Source organism: Centruroides vittatus, unplaced genomic scaffold (assembly GCF_030686945.1).
Source record: "Centruroides vittatus isolate TY-2023 unplaced genomic scaffold, ASM3068694v2 scaffold_861, whole genome shotgun sequence".
Classification (NCBI taxonomy): domain Eukaryota; kingdom Metazoa; phylum Arthropoda; class Arachnida; order Scorpiones; family Buthidae; genus Centruroides; species Centruroides vittatus.
The window spans coordinates 8,124,835-8,147,320 of NW_027122718.1; the positions used below are offsets into that span (position 1 = coordinate 8,124,835).

At 29.7% G+C, this 22,486-nt stretch overlaps 2 protein-coding genes across 3 annotated transcripts in view; one reads left to right on the forward strand and one right to left on the reverse strand.

The window, feature by feature from the left end:
• Positions 1-15,602, forward strand: part of LOC136989991 (uncharacterized protein KIAA0825) — a 46,587-nt gene extending 30,985 nt beyond the window's left edge. Inside the window, exons 10-17 of one of the 2 annotated variants that reach the window (XM_067288301.1) lie at positions 411-465; positions 537-589; positions 4,514-4,653; positions 5,217-5,386; positions 9,006-9,229; positions 9,311-9,405; positions 10,578-11,068; positions 15,294-15,602. In XM_067288301.1, coding sequence (XP_067144402.1) covers positions 411-465; positions 537-589; positions 4,514-4,653; positions 5,217-5,386; positions 9,006-9,229; positions 9,311-9,405; positions 10,578-11,068; positions 15,294-15,521 — 1,456 coding nt within the window. In that variant the 3' untranslated portion in view covers positions 15,522-15,602. The remainder of the gene's footprint in view (positions 1-410; positions 466-536; positions 590-4,513; positions 4,654-5,216; positions 5,387-9,005; positions 9,230-9,310; positions 9,406-10,577; positions 11,069-15,293) is intronic. The other variant, XM_067288302.1, reaches the window with a different exon arrangement.
• A 3,046-nt stretch (positions 15,603-18,648) lies between these two features.
• LOC136990189 (acetylcholine receptor subunit alpha-like) lies at positions 18,649-22,280 on the reverse strand. The gene is made up of 6 exons (XM_067288556.1): positions 22,171-22,280; positions 21,551-21,702; positions 21,380-21,424; positions 21,139-21,248; positions 19,727-20,265; positions 18,649-18,942 (listed from the first exon to the last, which is right to left on the reverse strand). The coding sequence occupies exons 1-6, from the start codon at positions 22,244-22,246 to the stop codon at positions 18,656-18,658; spliced, it is 1,209 nt and encodes a 402-aa protein (XP_067144657.1). The 5' UTR covers positions 22,247-22,280; the 3' UTR covers positions 18,649-18,655.
• Positions 22,281-22,486: the final 206 nt, after the last annotated feature.

Sequence of the window (22,486 nt, forward strand, 5' to 3'; positions counted from 1 at the left end):
TATAATACAATATAACTTTAAAAATCTATAATAAAATTTATTTTTTTATTAATGTGCTCAAACAGTGTTTAAATTATTTTACAACCCGATTAATATATCATATAAAGAGGATTTTTTTTACATGAGAACGGATTAATCATTTTTACATTACTTCTTATGGGAAAGGTTGGTTTGGTATACGTCCTATTCGGTATAAGTCCAAACATCAGGAACGGATTAAGGTCGTATACCGAGGTTCCACTGTAGTTTGTAGAACTGATTAGTCTTTTACATAACGTTACTTAATTTTGTTGTTTATATTGAAATTTCTGACGATAGTAGACAAAAGTATTCAGTTTATTAAATTTTGTTTTCTAAATTAAGCTTACTATTTCTTGAAATTTAACATTATGAACTTTTATCTTAATTAGATCAAATGGATGGCAAGAATTTGACAAATCAACTATTTCCTCACCAAATTATCAGGTCTGTTCTGCTGTTTTAATTACACTAACATAATTTATATTTTAAATAATGTAATTATTTATTATTTTTAGCGTCCTTGGTGGTATCAGGGATTAATTGAACTATTTTATCCAATTGTAAAAAGGTAATTATTAATATATTTTTGTAATTAGAAAATATTTTGAATTTTGATTACATTTTACATTGCTTAGATGTTCTTCAAATTTTATGTATTTCATAAGATATAGTGATTTATATAATGGTAAATTAAAAAATTTAGGGGCTATAAATGGAGTAATATTTAGGAGTCTTATGAAATGTATTTTAAATGATTTTTACAATTTTGGAAACATTTTCTGTGTAGTTATTGGAAAATAAACATTTTACTTTAATAACAATAATTGAAATATGAAAATGTATCAAAATTTTACGTGAATAATCCATGGCAGTGTTGACCTAACCAACACCACTGTACACCTACTTCCAAAGTATTTGTTGAAAATTTACTGATGTACAGTACACTTTAGATTTATCTAAAATTTTGTAATAAATAATTATTTATTACAGAATTTATGGTAATTTGAATTATGGTAAGAAAGAACCATCTCAAACAAAGAACAACAACAATAACATTTGTAAAGTACAGAAAAATACAACAATGTTTTAAAATGGCAAAGTTTTCTTTTAAATAGACATTTAAAATTTATGTAACTTTTGTGTAACAAGTTTTTGAGTTTTTTCTAGAGATAACTGCCCAAATAAAAAGGATCACTGCTAAATTTTTTTCTTTCACTCTTTTTCCTCTGTCAGCACTGGGATAGCCTTTTTTTATCAAGCCCATTGTGGGTTTGGTCAGGCCCACAATGGGACAGCTGGGTGGTAAGGGACCAAATATATCTAAGACATACTCCCCCAAAAAATTCCTGGTGTTTTTGATCAGACTTGATTTATTCCTGGGCTTTACACTGGTCAGTCAGCTATCACTACTAAGTGTTTAGATAAGTTTCATTAATATGGAGACAGGAGATATTTTTGATTAAGTTAATTGGAACTTGAAGGCCAATTCCACAAAATAATGATTACCATTAAAGAGTTTGTAATATAAAGTTTAAAAGTATTTTAAGTGATGGTATAAAATTGGAAAAACTAAATATTGCACAGATTACTTCAACTAGATTGGTGGCCCAGAAAAAAATAAAAATGGCAGCACTGGAATCAATGAATTGTCACAAAAATTTAAACAAATGGGCTAAGTGAGTGAGGGGCAAAGCCCTCCAGTAAAATATATAATAATAATTGTAAATGCTAAAATAACCTCAAAAAAAATTAAATAGAAAAAATTCTAATGTCAGTAACATCCAATGACATAAGTAACATCCATGGTTTTGAGAGTCGATTGCTTAGCTCTTATTTACTGTAAAGAACTAAAATCAATATGATATATAGCATATAATAAATTAAATTGGTTTCCAAATGGTCCTTTTGAAAGTCAATACATGAGCCATTGATTTTGAAATTTGACATTTTGTGAAAAAAAAAAGTTAAAGCTAATTCTTATAACAAATTAACATAAAATTCACAATAAATATCTTTTAATATCAGTATAACTTTGTTACTTGTAATATATTTCATCCACGCTATTTATTGTGAGTTGATTTTGAAAGTCCACTGTAAAACTGTGTACTTGTCTCACTTTCAAAATCAATGACTGATATGGAGAAGGTAGAATTATTGGAAACTTATTAACTTTTAGGATAATTCTTGGACTGTTCTTGTTTACTAACATTTTTTTCTTTTATATATTAGTTTTTGATCATCAAATAATGTAAAAATAATTTACTTCTTCATGTATTATGCTAATGTCTATATATTGCATATCTCCTTTAATCTCACTTGTGAGGTTCAAATTATACTTTTTTAGCTTTAATTGCCTTATCATTAATTTTTACTTATGAACTATACATTTCCTAAATGCATTGTATATTTTTGTTTGTTTTTAATTGTATCAAATGCTATGTTTAAATTTAGTTGCAATATTTATATTATCTTTAATGCTTTCTCTTTATACTTTTGAATAAAATACTCTCCGTGTCATTCATGCAGTTGCTTCCTTTTTTTCTCTTAATTACTCATATAAATGTTCTTTCTTATAATTTTATTTCTACTATTAGTCACTAGTTTTTTGCTGTAATTATAATTTAATATGTTATATTTTTAATCTAGTCATATCCTTTAATCAAATTTTGTATTTATATTTCATAAATTTCAAATTTTTTAAAAATTAATGTTTGAAGAAATCTTACGTATAACATCTTCCGTAGATTAACATGAAAAATGTAATTTTATTAGTTTTCTATAAACATTTATACTAGGTGATCCAGAAGTCTTTTGACATAGCATCCTTCTATGATGCTAAGAATGCAAAATTTTCTTTAATTTTTATGCATTGGTGAACTGAGTTTCTTGCTTTAATTTAATATGGGATTGTTTGTTTTTACTTATGTATGCATGTATTTGTTATTAATATGTGTTTATTTGTAAAAATAAGCTGCTATGTCTGCTATGTTGAAGAACTTCTGGATTACTCAGTATTTAATTTTATACTTTTGATTTAAAAAAAAATGAAAATTATTAGTCACTGATTAATTTTCATATGGAAAATATATATTTATGTAAGCTTGACAAAAGGAGGGGGTAACTTTAATATGCATCAGGAATGGCTAAAGGTGACCGCATATGTGGGTGGTGTGATAGAGATAGAGACGACAAGTGTCTCACATAGTAGAAACCATTTATTATTTACAGAATTGGTTCTTACATGTTCCACTGGTGCACTACAATCTATCATGTAAGATATCTTACTGGCACATGGGAGCTATGCGAGTCTAGCCTTCCTGTAGTTTTCTCGACTGGTCGCAACCCCAGGGCAGACGGGAGAAAGTTGCTGAATTGGTAGCGTTTGTAGGTAGGAGAAGATGCAGCATTCGACACAGGTCTCAGTACTGAAGACAGCATGAGGTGAGGAGGATGGTGGGATGGTTTTGATGAAGGCACACAATTGCAAGAATTATCCAAAAGAGGAGAGACTGTCTCTCTGAATGCATTTGACAGTCTGTTGATTAACCATGTGCAGGTGAACAGTTTATGGAAAATGATTTTGTCCTTGAAGATCGGGGATTATGTCTATATTCATCTTTTGATTGGCCATTCCGATTGGTTGATCTCCCTCATCCAGGCTTTCTGAGTGGCTGGTCCCCCATTACTCAGAGTAACAGGACCTCAACCCAGATCACGGGAGAAGTCAACTTCAATCTCCCAACCAGAGATGGTCAATCTGGAGACTTCATTTCTTCTAAAATTTTCGACTCTGCGTCACAATTTAATATAAACAAAAGAGTGTCCGACTACAAACATTTTTTCTAACCTTTCTAAAACAAATAAATTTTTTCTCTAAATCAACTAAATTTTTTGCATATTTTGAGATGGTTTGGACCTGTCCGGGACCTTACGTTTACTATGATAATTTTATTATACTAATTGAATTAGAAAAAATTGTAAGGAATTGCAAATAGAAATTTAAGTGACAAAATGGTAAATAAAAAGAAATAGAAAGTTTCAAATTACAAAAAATGTAGACAAAAATAATTTTATAATAGAAAAAGAAATCAGACACAAAGTAAATGAACTAAGTAAATGAGCCATAATAATATTTCATTACAAAAAAGGTTCTACACAACAGTGATAAAGAGACAATGTAACAATATAAGCAAAATTTGCAAAAATTATATAGAAGAAACAGGTTCAAAGTCTTTCAGTAAAAAAGTCCAACATAGAAAATAAAAACAGAAGTAAAATAAATAGTAAGTAGTATCTAAAGATGATTAGGATTTTGTGTTTTAAAATTTGTAAATTTTTTGTGTTTTATTCAATTTTCAATTATTCGTCATTTTTTAATTAACATTTTGCTTTTTCTAATCTTATTATTGAATATAAAACTTAATTACTGTATGATTAAATAAAATTATAATATTAATAGTGTGAACTTGTATCTTTTTTTTTTCCATTTCAGTACTTTAATTTCTTCTTTACCAATGATAATTGAAAACAATAAAATGAAATTATTTAATGTACCTAAATCAAAATGGATGGAGTTAAGTAAAACTATGTCATATCATCTTGAATGCGATTCTGAGAACGTTTTATATCAAGGTTAATAATTACAAATTATTTTTTAATATAGTTTAATATTATTTTTATTATGTACAATGTTAATTTTTAATAATGTTATCTTCTGAACAAATATATTTTGATTCTGATTCTAAATTAAGATTTATTTCATTTTAATTCCTTTTGATCTTCAGAGAATAAAATTTACAGCACTTTGAGGAAAACCAAAGAAATAGAAATACAACAAAACAAATGTATTCTATTATCTGTTTTATTTGCTTTATTATTTACAATTGAATTGGCATTAGTAGAAAAAAAATAAAAATAAAAAAACAGTTTAATGTAAAAAAGTTGATTGATAATTAAGCATTCGGCATAAATAATGTTTATTAATTTCTAATCAATCAATAAATCTTACAAAGAAATCTAGCTTTTATTTTCTTTTTATGTCGATTGGATTGGACTTAGCTTGTTTTTTTTTTGGTCTGCATTTTATAGCTCAAGAGTTGTAACAAATGTGCTTCTTGAAAAATCTTGCATACATTTTAATAAAATCTATAATAAAATAATATAATAATAGAATTTTACGCTTTGTATTTTAACAGTTGATGAAAATAAAGTGGAAATAGAATGTGCACTGCACATCTTATCATCTTTCAAGGAACAGCTTATTAGTCTACCATTAACAGTGATAAAATGTATTTCTATTTTGGAAATGCAATTTCTGCAATCAAAACAAAATTTTATGCCCATTTACAATTCATTATTAATTCAGGTAAATTTTAGATAGAAATTTCTATTATTATTATATAATAATGTAACATTTTAAAAAATCGCAAGAGATTTATTCTTAAAAATAAATTTTTATTCTTTTGTAATGAAAAATAATTAAAGTCATATAAAATTCTGTTTGAATAATTATATTTAATTTCATAATTAATAGTTTTACATATTAATAAAATATTATGCTTTTTAATTTAAAAATGAGTAATATGTTAAATCCTTAAGTATTGTGAATTCATAAAACAATAATATATAAACAACTAAATACTGTTAAAATAAATCATAAACACTGTACAAAATCGTAAAGATTGGACATTGGAAAGTGTGGGAATGCCGGGAGGTAGGACGAAGTCGTACCTCTTTTTTTTCGGCGAATAGGTCGGCAAGACCCACCCCACTGTCACGGATGGCTAAATTTTTATGATATCCCGACTTGTCAGGATTGGGTAGTTGTTTGTCAGGTCGAGTGGCGGAAGTGTGTGGGTTCCTCGATAAGTTAAGGCGATATTCGAAATAACGGAACCATGATGAAAACAAATAACGATTTATTTAGGCAGATAAACAAAATACAGAAAATAGATCTATTCTACCGCGTCCGGTTCCTAACCGCGGGGGAGAGAGAGAGTTTACAAATTTAGGGGTCATACCTTTTCCTAGGATGTATCGGCTGTAATTGTAGAAATAATCGTATGGATAAGCAGGAGGATCGGTCGTTCTCCGGTCATGGGGGTTGGCAGGAGGATCGGTCGGGGCGGCTCGTCTCTAGTGGGCTTTGGAGTCCTCAGGTTTCGGCCCTCGATTCTTGATTCCGATCAGCAGGGACGTGCGTCTCCTTCGGACCTTCAGCGACCCTGTTATCAGCCTTTTTCCCCCTTATATACTCCAGGTCACGTTCTCTTCGATCACCAATTGCAATAGTTGGTGAATCGCTGATGATTCAATCTCCGTGACTAAGAGTTTGGATCCGGAGAGAAAGGAAGTGCTTTTTGACGGTGGAAGGCTGCACATCCTTTGAATTTCGACCTTTTTCTACAATTTCCCCCGAGGGGATTTGAACAACAACAAAAAATTTTGGGCTAGGTTAAACCCGGTCCAAACAGAAAGTGTACTCATAAGTTTTTGGGTTGTTTCCTTTATGAAACTCTGCTATCAAAATTATTAGAAATGCAGCAACAGCTGTTTGATAAAAATTATTAGCGAGGTTGAGGCCGAAGTTTTAAAAACGAAAACGTGTACGTCGGACGTTCGGCACCGCTTTCCTGTAAGCCTGGAAGTTTGACAATGGTGTTTGGAAAGTCAGTGGAATCATGCTCGACATTCCAACGGCCATTGCCAAACTTCTAAGTTTACAGGAAAGCAACGCCAAACGTCCGACGTACACGTTTTTGCGTTGAAAACTTTGGTCTCAATCTTGCTATTTTATTTTTTCCCTTTATTTTTTGTATTAATTTATTGTATTAAACAATGTGCAAAAGAACATTGTTTAATACATGATACTATGGTTGAGCTCACTTAACAGCATCAGATACAGGAGCAGTTTGTTTAACGGAGCTCTCTCCAATGTTTCCAATTTTCTCCCCTACACTTTACATTAGTGGGATGCCTGTTAACAGAGCAGAGAATAGTAAAGTAGTCTGTTTAATTGAGCAGTGTAGTAGTGTCTTTTTGAGTATAGTGTCCACATAAGGGAACACTATACTAAGGAAGATTTATAGGGGTCTTTCTTAATCTTACAATACATCACTTGCCAGGGCTCTTTATAATATTTGTTGAGATTTGGTAAAACATTCATTGGTCAGTTTTCTAATAAATGGACAATCAAAAGATTTCTCACAGAATCATAATGAACACATATGAGAAGCAATTACATATTAAAAAGGTATCATTAAAATGGGCAGAAACAAACAGTGCAAGTCACATATATGTCCTCATCTTGAGGAAACACAATAACTGATTAGCTACCAGATTTCAGAAGTCACATGATCTTACTTTTTAAGGCAGTACTGTACTTATTTGTTTTTATACTGTATATCCCATTAGCATTCAGAAATTTTGTAGCAAGGATGTTAATTAAGATCTATTCAGCTAGGCCTCCTACTGTATTTGTGGGAAGAAGTAAAAGTAATGTGAACTGGTAAATACACTGTCTTTATTGATTATTAGTTACAATAATAAAATTGATGATATAAGAATGGAAACCACTATGTAAATTACAGTAAAATTATATGATAATGAATTTTAATGTTTCCAAGTGGGTTATAAGTTATATAATTTCCCCAAGTCATGAAAAAATGGAGAGAATTGAATACCATTAACACCTCCCTGGGTAATGATGTTATTTCAGATAATGGAGCAATCTGGATAAAAGAGCATACTCTCTTATCCAGACTGCTCCATTATCTAGACACAACAATCCCAAGGATGCTTTCTTAAGCACTCTCTTGACTGCTGTTTTTGGTATAAAATATTAAAATTCATTTTCTTTTGTAAAATTGTCTTTTGCATGTTCTGAACAAAAAATTCTTTAAACAGCACTGAAACTCATTCATTAGATCATGCCTTGATATCATTACTTCAGACCACTGAACTACTTCAGCTCCTAGCAAACATGTCAAATGTATCAATTTACAAACATTTTCGGAATCCACCTGATTCCAGCTTCAGGTTGGAAGAGTTTGTTTTAAATTGGAATGCATTGATATCATTACTGACTATGGATAGTTTACTTACAATTACCTACTGTACATTAATAATAATCATCATATTGTGAAATATATATTGGTCTATATATTTTCTAATAAAGAGAGTTAAGCCCAAAATGTTTAAAACAAGCCATATTTTATGAGTAGATTTTTGCATTAATATAGAGAAGCACAGAAACTACAGGTATACCTCGCCTTACGTCAGTAATTGGTTCCAGGAGAGGCAACGTAAGTCGAATTTACTTGTGTAGTTACAACGTAAGTTGAAACTATGGTGGAAAACACCAATAACGAGCACTTAAAGAGCGCTAAATAAGATGACAACACAGAAACACAGATGTTTTCATGTTTCGTTCTCTAGGATTTATGATGATTATATTAACATTTACTGTAAATGTACGTATTTTAATATGATTTTACGTGCTTTTAACGCTTTTCTAGTGATATTACGACTTCAATATTTGTGGCAGACGGATGTAAAGTCGAATAAAGTGACTTAAACTTGATTTTTATTTTTCCATATACTTTTTTGACAAACGACGTATAATCAAGAATGACGTAACTCGAGGTATACCTGTATTCTTCGTATTTTTTTTTAATACTTTGCAAGAATATTGGATAAACTATGATTTCATAATATATCAGATAATTTTGATATCTGAGAAAAGAATTTTAATGGAAAATTTTTTATCAATACATTACTTTTCTGATTAAAACGAATTCCCTCAAAATATTTTTGGAATTTTAGAAAGTAACACATATTTAATTCTTGCATTCTTACTCTGAACAAATTGTAAGCATAATGTTAATGAATTATCATCTTAATATAAATGATGTGATTTTTTTTATTATGTTTTCAGAATATTTATCCAATTAAAATGTTTAATATAAAACTTTTCATATTTGCAGCTATTTCTCTCTGCATTGAATATTGTTCTGACAGAATTAAAATATTTAGAAGAATTAATCGAAGCATACAATTTAGATTTATGCCACGATATAATAGATAAAACATTCAACAAATTGCTTGATTTATTAAGCGATAATAATTCAAACGTTCATATTGATAAGCAATATACATACTTTATTACTGATTTTAGAGATCATATAAATGTATTTTTTGAAAGAAGCAGGTAAAATTACTTTATACTGTAATAAAAAATTTATCTATAAATTATTTGTTATTTGCAATTTTTATTTTTTCATTTTAATAGTGAAAAAAATAATCTAGCAGTTAATAACAGTATTCAAGAGTTTGAAGATGATTGCTTAGAAATCACTGTCACTGAATATCTCCAATCAAAAAATGGTATGTTTAAATATTAGTGTTTTTAATTATGAAAATAAATTAATGATGATATTTTGAATATTTTTATAAACACAATTACATTTAATACTAAAAAATTTAGCCAATTGAATTAAGTATATTAATCGTCTCACTTTTGTATCAACAAATATCCATACTTCTGACAAATTCAGATTCTTATTATTATCATTGTTGTTATTATTTTATTTATTTCCACTATAAATCTTATATAAAAAGTGTAGATTATTCTGATTATTATTATTCACATTGCAAGAAGCAAAGAAAGAACTATTGTGAATATAGGCATATCTCACTAATATGACATGTTAGGCTCCAGATCACTGTCATAAAGCAAATATTACCTTTAAGCAAATCACAGCAGTGTAAATATCTTTTTAGGCTTTTAAATACACTGGCAAGAGAAAAACTCTTGCCAGTATATTTAAAAGCCTAAAAACATATTTACACTATCATTTATTAAATCACAATAGTATTAGACCTAAAAATGAAGTAAAAAATAAAAATAATAAAAACTTCTTGAACTCTCTTAAGAGTAAGGCAAATGATAAATTTGAAAAATGAATATAATTAAAAAGTATTAGCAAATCCACTCTAAAGTACCTTAAAGTGAGGTATACATGTACTAAGTTTGTTTTGTATTAAATAATAATAGTTTAATGTTCACAGATAGATAGGCATGACTCTATTGCTAACAGAAAAGTATGATGTACAGGGGTAAGTCACTACTAATTTGAGGGTTTTTCCCCCCCTTTGCTTTTTCTGCCCTGTCTGCACTAACAGGACCTCTTTTAGCAAGCTCATTATGGGTTCACCAAGCCCAAAATAGGAGGCCAAGTGGCTCCGGATGGGACTCGACATATCTGGTTGGATCACCCCCAAAAAATTCCTGGGATTTTTCGACCCATCCAGATCTGATTCCGAGTCTCCCAGAGCAGTAGGCTGCCACCTTGACTGCTTGGCCATCTGGCTGTCATACTAATTTGAAGGGAAAAGTATATATTTCAAATTAAAAAATTATTAAAAATTATAGTCAGGCATTGTGACGATGTTACAATAAATAATTGCTCGTTTGATTTATTTTTTTAATTCAAAATCTAATTTAAATTATAATTATAATGAAAAGAAATATTTCTTAGTTACGATTTTATTGACAGGTAAAGAACATATACATTATTTATATAATTTACTGAAGACAAATTTATTATGGATTCAAACAAGTTTGGGAATACCTGATATAACAAATACAGATTCAGTTTTGAATTCAATTAGTCCTTCACCATATCAGCTAGAAGAATGCAAAAACGTGAAAGTTTCTAAAAAGTTGAACAAAACTTTCAAATCCGCACAGAGTATAGAAGAATTAATTTCAGATAAATGTCCGTCCACAGCATCACAGCTACCAGGAGCAGTTATTGAAGATTGTTTGAATAATGTGCAACATGTATTATATACTTGCGTGGATACAAAAAATTATGAACTGTATGAAAAACATATTATTGATCATTTGAAGGAATTATCATCCAGTAAAGTTGTGGATAAGAAAATCAGGATAAAATTAGATTCAAATTTTGTATCATCAGATAGTCCATTTAACCCATTTTTATATTTTAATAGTATTGGAAACAGTACAAATACATTAAATCAGGTAAGCGTTTTATACTATTTCTACATTTTCTGTTTTTAATTAGTTCTTAAATTTATAAGTGGATAATAAATAAGTATTGAAAAATTTTAAACTTTGTATTGCAAATAGATATTTATTGGTGTATACAAGGGGTAGCATACGTGCCCTAAGTGGCACATTAGGAGATGATATCTGACACATAACGAATAAAACAATTTCAAAATTATATTAAAAATGTATGAATTTCAATAAAATTCATAGTTATTCTTTTTACTTTCCTGACTTTTCATCTGAGGTGAATTTTAAAATGACAATAAACTAATTTTAAAAGACTTTAAAACCATTACTTTATGTTATTCTCTTTATTTTTCTCATAAATGCATTTCAATATTCCAATCCTCATCAGTATGTTATTACACTTCATAGAACATATTTTTTCCTACAAACATTAAATATTGTCAAAAATCCCAAACAAACAAAGGTAGATAATTTTTTTTAACTTAAAAATGCTGCTTTACACAATTTCTCCATGACATTCAAGTTCTCATGTCTGCACTATCTACAATTGTATATCATTCTGGTGTCACGTTTATATGCATATTTAAATTTAGTAAATTTACGTTTTTATTGTTTTATTTTTTCATAACAGCAAAATGTTCTCTTTTTTTATTATTTCTCTCAAATGATATTATTTTAATATTATCTTGATCAATTATACATTTACATTTCTGTTGACGTTCTATCTAAGGTGTTGTATTCTTAATATTGTTAAATGTTCTTTTACTCTAGTCTATCATCTGCCTGTTTCTTCTATATAAATTCCTTTATTATTATTATTACAATTACACTATTTCATACACTTCACTCTCTGTTTCTTAATCTTTTTAATAGATTTAAAACAATTTCAATTTATCATTTGTCTTATTCAATCAACCTTTCAGTTTATTACCTGATCATCCTTTTTTCAATCATTTTCCTTACATTTACTCTAATTAAAGCATATTCATTTCATTTATTTAAATGTTATTTGAAATCTAAAACTTCAGTGCACATAAACATTTTAAAAGAAATGTATGCTTGCTATATGGCATGTAGACTCAAAAAGCTTTAACATCCCTGCTCTATACTAATCAGCTAATCAGTTATGAAATATTTTCTTATTGATAAAAAGCATCAGCCAGCAGATTCTGAGGTATGAGAAGGAGCTATTAGGTGCCAACTTAACCCCTTCAGCTTAGTTAGCTTAGTTCTCATATATAGTATATATAATAAATCATGTAAACTTAAGCCCGTGGTTCTCGATCTTTTTGAAGTTGGGGAACACTAAACTTTGACATTTTTTTCCACGGAACGCTTAAAATACATCAGCTTTAAAGCAGGAGTGGCAAACTTTTTGAAATCAAGAGCACACTCAGTCTAGTATATGATGTCATTGGCATTTACATTACATTACATTCCCATACAAAAATTATTTTACATTGTATTGATTTTTATTTTGCAACAATTTTTAATTGTATATTTGATTTTTTCACAGAACACTTGAAGTGGCCTCACAGAGCATCCGTGTTTCGTGGACCACGGATTGAGAACCACGGACTTAAGCTACTGTTAAGTTTTTTATACTTGGGTTGTAGCTGATAAGCCTAGTGCTGGGTGGAAAAGATAAAAATACTAGTCACAATTCTTTTAGCTTGTCCCTGTAGTTCCCAATGATTTATTCCTGGCTAAGGGTTGTCAGCCAGATGGCCAGATTAAGAACGAGACCTGGCTTAAATGTGGATGAGATTCTCAACATCCTTTCGTGAGTTGCTTTATTGCAGCATAGAGTTTAGGCAGATTTTACATTGCATAGTAAAATCTGTAATGAGCATGAAATAAATATTTTCTTGGCAACCTGAGGATGGAAAAATTTGGAAAATAATTGTTCTGTTTAAGATTATATAAATAGTATAGTTCTATTGTAAATTAGTATAACAATTTTTTTTTTTTTAAATAAAATAGATTTTTACACCCATGGAAGATGGGAATTGTTTAAGTAGTGTGCAGGAAATATATGGACTTCTGCTGGCACCTATTAATATAAAGGGTCTTCTGAAAATTTTTCATTTTTCTGATGGTTCCATCTGCCATTTACACCTTAGTAATTTATTATTTGTTTAAAATTAGAAAGACAAAATGTAACTTAGATAATCCCATGTTCATCAGTTTTTTTTTAATGAAATTTGCACAAAGCTTGAAAGCTCAAACAACCATGCTAGCTTCAAACGTTTCTTTCTTAGTGCAGGTTCTAGTGTTATCAATATCATTGCAAGTTAACTTCTTTTTAAGATCATCAAAAAAATTTTTTGCCTTTGTCTTAATAGTATTCTATGTGCAAGCTCTGGCTGTACTGAAATTTTAGACTGAATCTATTTACACCAAATGTGATCAGGCTCCCAATGCTATTTATCCTTGTTAATATTAATTTGGGGGACATTGCTAACTCTGAAGGTTGGCATAGATAATTTATTTCCTGAATTCAAAGCTCTGGTTCTTTATCCATATTTCCCATCTCAAGACTTTTATGCAGGTCATTAATTTAGCATCGGAAACTATTGCAGATTTATCAGCAATTGTTTCAAATGCTAAACGCTATGTAATCTGTACTAACTGGCTTCACATACCTACTGATAGAATTAGTAAAAAGTTGAAGAAAAGAATCACATTGGAAATTAAATTAGAACTTTTAGCCATCTCCTAAAGAATTTAGAGATGGCTAAAATTTCATTTTTATTCCTGGAATGGAAATATCAGAGATTTTCATTCCAGGAATAAACAAACCAGCAACGAGTTGCTCAACTTCTTGGCAACATTTGGTGGCACCACCTATTACCATATTTTATTAAAAAGAACTTTTTATATTTTTAACTATTATAAAATGGCAAAAAGCTTAATTTTGAGGGTATGACTGGGTTTTATAAAAAACTGTAAATACTAATAATGAGTAAAATCGTCATTAAGTCCGACCCTAATGGAGATACACATGATCCCTTTATCTCCCCACTTCCTCGACCTTTAATCACCAAAATTTAATAGCATCAATTCCCTTAATAAACAAACCTCCTTACAAACTTTCAGAAATTTCAACAAAAAGCACAGAAATTATTGAGCTTCAAAGAGGGTGAACAAAATTGTGCTCTCCACACACATACAGACACAGACACATATGTACAAAATAAACAAACAAACATCCATACATACAGAAAAAACCCCGAATTTTGTTTTTTCATTTCTCGACGATGTTTTAAGGTGTCCCGAGTCCAAAAACGTAAAAATCTTGCAGGTCATTTTTTGACTGATTGCCATACTTTCCCTCTGTTATATGTAACAGCTGGGAAAGTAAAAAATATGATTTGACATTTTTTACTCTCAGCAGTACCAAAATGCTGTCACCCATTCTTTAGTTTGTTTTAATATATAACCCAAAAGTTGATTATCACGTCAAATAAATACAGGAAGAATAAGCCTCGAGTTAGGAGTCCGAAAATTTAAAAATTTTTGGCAAAGTCCAGAAGAGTAGGCAGTTCTAAGATACTGCATGTATGCTTTTGACTCATGAGTTTAACTATTTTTACTAAAGTAATAGAAAATTGCAAGCTGAAAATCTCACTTCTACAAAACTGAACATTAACACTTCTTGTAAAAATGAATTCAAAAACAAGTTTTTAGCCCAACTGTTAAAGTAACTATTAATTAAACACAATTAATTTTTTAATCATCGGTATTGCAGGAAAGATGTAACGAACGCAACAAAACATTATAAACTTAATATTAAAGTCCGTAACAAGAATTTAAAAGGGAATTACTAAAACATATTTTGCCAAATAAACAAATAAAGCTATTTTTAGGTCATTAATATCATATACTTATATACTTTAAAGAGGGAAGTCTAGTCTCGGTTTAGCGTTCAATGTCACCTAGTTATGAATCAGCGATTGCTAGCAATAACACACAGCTCAGTCGGAAATTTTTCAGCTCAAAATGAAATTTTGATATTAATTGTTTAATGATGCAACTTTGAAAACAATACAAACTGAAAAGACGGGAAGGGAGGCTCGGTATATTTAAAATTTTTAATTTTATCTAGTTAAACAATTATTATTTCCGAATTAAAATAATAAAATTAAAACATTATGCAATAAATATAATAAAAATTTATAAAATAGTCTAGAAGTTATTTTATTTCTTTCTTTTGTTTCGCATACAGGAAACTTATAAAGAATTTACAATTTCTTGGGAATTATTATTAGATCACATTCCTATGTCAGATTTATCAGAAGAAGGATTAAAAACATTACTAATGCACAGATGGGAATTTATTGGAAAAGATCCATTGCCTTCAGGTCAAGAGAAATATGTACATTTATTGAAATTGCAATATGGATTGGAAGATGAAGATGGAGATGATAATCAAGAAGGAGAAAGTAGTCATTAATGTGTTTTATTAAGCTGTTCTAATACCAAAGACATCTAGTTTAATATTTTTATGTACATAGAGAATAAAGAATTGAAATGATTTCTTTTTAATCGGTAAATTATTAAATATATGTATATAAAATTTTAAAATTTATTTAATTATCTAAATATATCATATATTTTTTATTTTATATAAAATTAATCATATATCCATAATTATTTTGTAAATATAGAATTTAAAATCTGGAATGTTTTTTATGATTCATTCACAAAAATTTCCTAATAAAATCTGGTTAATATGAGACTTTATTATATGCTTTTATCAGTTTTAATAATAATATATTTTCAGATATAACTATGAACTAATGGATCTTAAGGAAAGATTCATTATTTAATGGGAACCTGACCAAAAATAAAAGTGATTTAAATCTTATTTACTATTATAAGAAAAAGGAAAGAGCCATGGAAAAGTTATCCCTGGCATGTGTTTAAATTATTTTTTGGAAAATATAATTAAATCTCAAATAAGATATAATCAAAAACGCTTAATAACAAAGAGGTATTTTGACATTTTTGGGTGCTGTTTTTTTGGAATATAAAGCCAGACGGTTGCTTCATATTTTTGCAGAGTTTGGTAAATTTCAGTTGAACTACGGAAAAGTTATCTGTGTTCAAAGTTCTTTAAACTCGGATAACCCTGCAAAAATATGAAGCAACAGTCTGGCTTTATATTCCAAAAAAACGGCACCCAAAAATGTCAAAATATCTCTTTGTTATTAAGTGTTTTTTGATTATATCTTATCTGAGAGTTAATTATATTTTCCAAAAAATAATTTATATAAATGCCAGGGTTCTACTTAGCATTTTGACACCAAAATCAAAATCTAACATGGGAATTTTTTTTTAAAACTCTGACACGAAACCGCAAAAGTCATCTCAGAAGCCTGCCCTCGCTTACTGCTGGCCTAGGCAATTATTTTTTGGTACCTCATTTTAAAGGGCCCCTTTCTATTGGGTCATGTTACAGTTTACTCATTAGTTATGGCACTGTGTTCATTTGTAACATAAACTTTTAAACATTCAGATTTTTATGTAATAAACATAGTATTTTTAAGTACATATATTTGATTTGCTATTTCAAAATTAATTTTTATAAACTCTTAAACTATTACATATTTACTTTTTTATTAATAACTTAGTTATAATTATAATTTCACAAACTTCCTTGTTGTTTTTTTTATAATGGATAAGAACGAGAAACTAGTATTATTGATTCAATAATGCAGTCACTCCGAGCTTTCGACCTGTGGTGGCCTCCACTTTTTCAATACACTTCACGAAGTAGCACTTTGTTATTCTAATACCATCGCTTGTTTGGTCATTCGGTTCAAATATACTGTAGATCTTAGAACATTATTGAAAATTGTTTTCAGCTGTGTATATTATGTATCCATGATTGCATTTACAATTGATTAAATACTCTCTTTCCATTAAATTCTTTATTGGAATTAAACCAAAATAATGCTAAAATAATATAGAACAAACCAATTCGTTTCAGACAATTAAAGACCCATCTTCCAGATGAGTTTTTTTCTTTTTTAATTAATCTAGAAATGTCGCATCCATATACAAGTATTTCTTACAATTTAACCTCTAAGAAATGTCTCTATAATTTACGGTAGGAGTTTACTTAGGTTGTCCTTATGGAGGCACTTCCGGAATCTCGACAACACGCCTGCTTTGAAAATTAATCTAGGTATCGCTGTCTTTTGTTTACACGATTTCTAACGTCATTTCAGTTCTATATTAATTTCCTAACATTTTATAACTTTGTTAAGAGTAATTTAATTTTTCAGGTTCAAAAAGTTATGTATTGTTGTGTGAATCATTGTATTTCGAAGTTTAGATTTGATAATTTGTCGTAATGGCGGAGTTTGGAAAACATCAACAATTTTTGTTTAGATTTACCTTAGGTAGCCAAAATGGCGGCTCGTCTCTAATTCCAGCAAACAGAAGAAGGGAAACAGTGGAGACGCACGTTCTAACCTAACCTAACCTATTCTAATAAATTATCATAATTATTACCAACCAAATTATTAGAATAGGTTAGGTTAGAACGTGTGTCCCCACTGTTTCCTTCTTCTGTTTGCTGGAATTAGAGACGAGCCGCCATTTTGGCTACCTAAGGTAAATCTAATCAAATTTTCTTTTGGAAAAAGTGTACTTCAAGGGATTTTTTCAATTTTTAGTATCGAAATATCTTGAATATAATTTTGACAAGAGAATTTCATCAGGTGGTATATTTGCCATAAATTTCGGTATGCAACCTACAGGTTGCATACGAAAGGATCGTGTTTCTGTTTCTTTTAGATGTCATAAATGCAAGATGAACAGTTCGTAAATTGAAGGACTTTTTAAACGTAAATTTGAGAAAATTTCTTGGGAAACTATTTTTTTCGTTTAATTGGCATGTAATTTGCATAGAATGTAAGTTGAGCGTCATCTGTTTGGCTGTGGGCGTGAGTAGTCGAACAGCTGTTGACTGGGCGGATTTCATACGACACGTGATTGTTTCGTAGTGTAATTTTATCGGAATGAAAATTGGATGGACCCGGAAAGGTCGAAATCGACGAGATTATGAGCAAAAGGGAAAAAAACTAGGAGAAAGGTTTGACCTGTCTGTTCAGCGTAAGAGCAAGTTTTATCCAGTCACGGGGACGTGTTTTAGTTTGGGAAGTGCCAGATATTGTACCTTCAGTCCCGAAAGTAAGTACCAATAAATCCGAAAATCTTAAGAGGAAGAATGTAGACGTGTGTTAAGAATGCGGAAAAAGTTTCTACGATGGAAAATGAAGTCACGAAAGAATCATCCGAACCACGTTTTTACCGAATAAATCGGAGAAAAGGAATTAGAAATACGTCAACGGTGAGTGAAAGGTTTCTTTTTCTTTAAATGCGGGTGTAGTAAGAAGCTCCGCCGGTCTCCATAGAGACTACCTAATAAATTTTACCTAATTTACAATATTGTATAAAATTCAATTACGAGTCAGCAAATTATTTGATTTCTGAATTTATTTCTCACAAAACATTTCGACAAAAAAAAAATAATAATACAATTAAACGTAATCTAGATTAGTTATATCAAATAATAAATTAGCCAGTTTTCGGTATAGCCAGTAAAACAATAAGATAAATGAAAAATAAAACTCGATCTACCATCGTTGCTACTGTTAACCATTGTTTTCTGCACGAAGTTTTTCCATCATCCGAAGGTGGCTGAGCTATTTCTAATAGAAGGAAACGTCCAAGTGTTCCTGATATAAAGTCGTAGATTTGTTCGGGTGGATAACAAGGACCAAACACTAATGCCATGTTTATTACGATGATTTCAAATATCATGGCCGAAGTCACAGTATACAGAGAAAAATTAAGTAATCGAGCTGTAACAGAAAATTATATTAATCAAGCTAATGAAATTGGTTGTTATATTTCAATAGCTAATAAATGAAATTTTATTTATTTAGTTTAAACTACTAATTTTTAAAATGATAATTCGTGAGCTTCTTGATTATTCAAGAAGCTCGCGAAATTTTGCTTTCTTGCAAGCTACCCACGAAGAAGGCAAGATTTGCATTTAATTAAAATGTATTAGTATTATATTTGTTAAATATAGATTAATGTCGACTAAATAAGAATAATTAGAAAATTAGGTTATTGTTACCTTAGGTATACAAAATGGCGGCTCGTCTCTGACTGCAGCATACAGAAGCGAGGAAACAGTGGGGACGCACGTTTTTCTAAACCTATTCTAATAAATTACCATAATTATTAGCAACTAAATTATTAGAATAGGTTAGGTTTAGAAAACGCGCGTCCCCACTGTTTCCTCGCTTCTGTATGCCGGAGTCAGAGACGAGCCGCCATTTTGTATACCTAGGGTAACATTAACCGAAAATTATGTAGAGCGATCGTTATTAACGATTTCATCAGAGATAAACATAGACTATACTGAATAAAAAGTCTTGTAAAACTATTGTAAAGAGATGTATCATAATATAGATTACAGTATACTTATAAAAGTTATTTATGATGCTTTAAAAATATAGTATAGTTTTCTATTTAACTCTAATATATTTCAATTGAAATGTTGCTGCAAAGAGATTTTTTACTACATAATGAATTAAAAACTTTTGCTTCACATACGTTATTTCTGAATGAACTTACCTATGTAAGGAAGAGAAGATACAGATTTCGTTTGAGAAGCCAAGTACATTAAGAGGCCAGTTATCGTAAGAATATTGATGCTGCCGATAGTTAATTTAGTTTCAGAAGTGGGAGGAAGCCAAAATACTGCGAGAGTTAAAATAACAATTGCGACGGACAATACCCATTCCAACTGTTGTTCAATGGTTGGTCTTCGTTTAAGTTTGACCGTGTATTCGAGAGTGACGTAAGGTTCCGGACAACAGCTGTAATACTTAGTGTGTTGAAACGACGTTATATCAGTTAATTCCCAATGTGGATTGGTGTTTCTGAAACTTTTCATATCTACAATTTTTTCTCCGAGAGTGATGTTGATGGCGAAACCGTGTTGAGACCACGATCCAAATATAACTTTACAAGTCTGTTCGTCTCTCGGATAATCTCTATAATCTAGGAAGCAAAGATTTCGAATGGTGGCCGGAGGAGACCATTTTACAGTTCCATCATTATTTACTATAACATCTGTGTTTGCAAATGGATCTACGTTCATTGTTGGAGAACTGAAATTACAGGAAGAGTTATTAGTGAAGTATAATGAAAATATATAATCGTATAAAATTACAAAATGCAATTCATGTAACAATAGCAAGAGTTAGTCGATATATGTGTCTAAATTTTTTGTAAAAAAAAGTAGACTTTTTTCAATTTTTTTTGACATTAATTAGTTCTTGTTTTGTATTAAACAGACGTTCACATACAAGAACCAATAGACAGCAACCATATTACGGTGTGAACATTAATTGGTACTATAGAAAGCGTAGTTAAAGTAGCTATCCCACTGTATTTTCTATAAGCTATGTTATAAATTGTGTTCCAGGAAATAATAGTTTTAACTTCATAGTATAAATAGCCAACAAAAAATAAGGCACTTGAATACTGATTTGATACATTCGTAATAGAAAGTTTATACCATTCGAGAGATAAAAATTTACTATATTTGTTGTTTATAATAAACTTCTACTTTTTTAATAAATTAATATTCATACTGCGCTTCAAATAAACTAGGACATTGCCCGATTTTGTCGTATCGCGATAGGATTGTCACTTTAATACCTCTGCAGTGGCCGGATGGCCGAGCGGTGACAACCTATCGCTCGGAATCCGGACGGGTCGAGAAATCCCTCGAAATTTTTCGGGTGGTGGTCCGTCCGGATATGTCAAGTTCAGTCCCTCACCACCTGCCGCTCCGTTGTGGGCCTGGATGAACCCATAATGCGCTTGCTAAAAGAGGCTCTCTTAGTGCCCACATGGCGGAAAGAGAACCTCTCTTAAACAACCCTAGTAAATTTTCAAAAATTTTTTTAATATATATAAAAAATGAACTGTAATTATGTCGTGTCTTCCGTTACTTATTTAAAATTTTCGAAACTGACCTACTATAAACAGTTATATCGGGCTTCCAAACTTCGGAAACTCCGAGTGGAATATAATCAACTCCTCCATATTCTTCAGATTTCCAAGTTAATAATTCATCTTTCCAAGTCTATTTCATTTAATAAACTTAATTAAATAATGTTTAAAATCATTTATAAAGTAATTATAAATAATATATAGAAAATAAATTATATTAAATTAAGTATAATAATGTAAAAAAAAAGTATAAATATCATTTACTAGCCAAATCCACGCATCCAAAACCAGAATTTGTTTCCTTTCGTTCTAAAAAAATTTAATCAATCTCGTTATTCAAAATTGATTTAGTATAATAGTATTAAACTTTTTAGTATTACTTAATATAGAGTAAATATACGAGTTATACAGACAAAAATTTTCTAGTGTCTTTACCAATTCGCTTATGTAGAATGGTCTGAGAGTCACTTCTACGTGAGTGATGTTTGTGTGATGAAGAACGGGGCGAGTCATTTTATCGTAATTACTCAAAAGAACTTGCCTTAACTTTTGTATATTCGAAAGCCCTCCATCATCCGTTTTTGTCACTGAAAGAGATACAAAATGTATACGAAAATACTTTCGAAGAAACGTTAAAACTATCAGATACAGGTTATACAGTATTTTCTATTGTTTAAGAAAATTCCCATCATAAATTAGCACACTTATTCAATGTTTCATTCTACATTCTTCTTTTTTGAATCATGTAGACCACTGTTTTTTTTTTTATTTTAAATAAATTATGAGCAAAGATTGGTGTTTAGAAGAATGTTATAACTCCATTAACACTTGTTAACATTTGATATTGAATATAATATTTAATATTGAAATATAACTGTTTTAAATCAATTATTTAAGAATTGTTATATCACATTTTGAAAAATTATAATAGCTTTAAAACAAATTATCTTTTTACATATAAGCACTTTGGAATATTTTTTTAGGTTAATGCTCTAATTAAAATATACGAATAAATTATTTAAAAAAGAAGAAAAAAACAAAGAACGAGTACTCACCTAAAAGAATAGAGAAAATAATGTTTAAAAAGAAATATATTTTTATAAATTGAGAGAAGTTTTGTGGATTAGACATTTTGGATGTAATGAAAAACTCCCACTTGGAAGAACGAGTAGTACGTACGGTCTCCGAAGTAATTTAATATCAATGTTTTATAGATTAGAATCAATCATTAATTACTTCATTACATTATAATTAAAAAAAATTATTTAAAATGTCAAAAAATAAATTTAAATATATATTTAAAACTTTAAAACATTTTATATTATATTATACTTATTTGAATAAGTATAATATATGGCATTTGTATTTTTA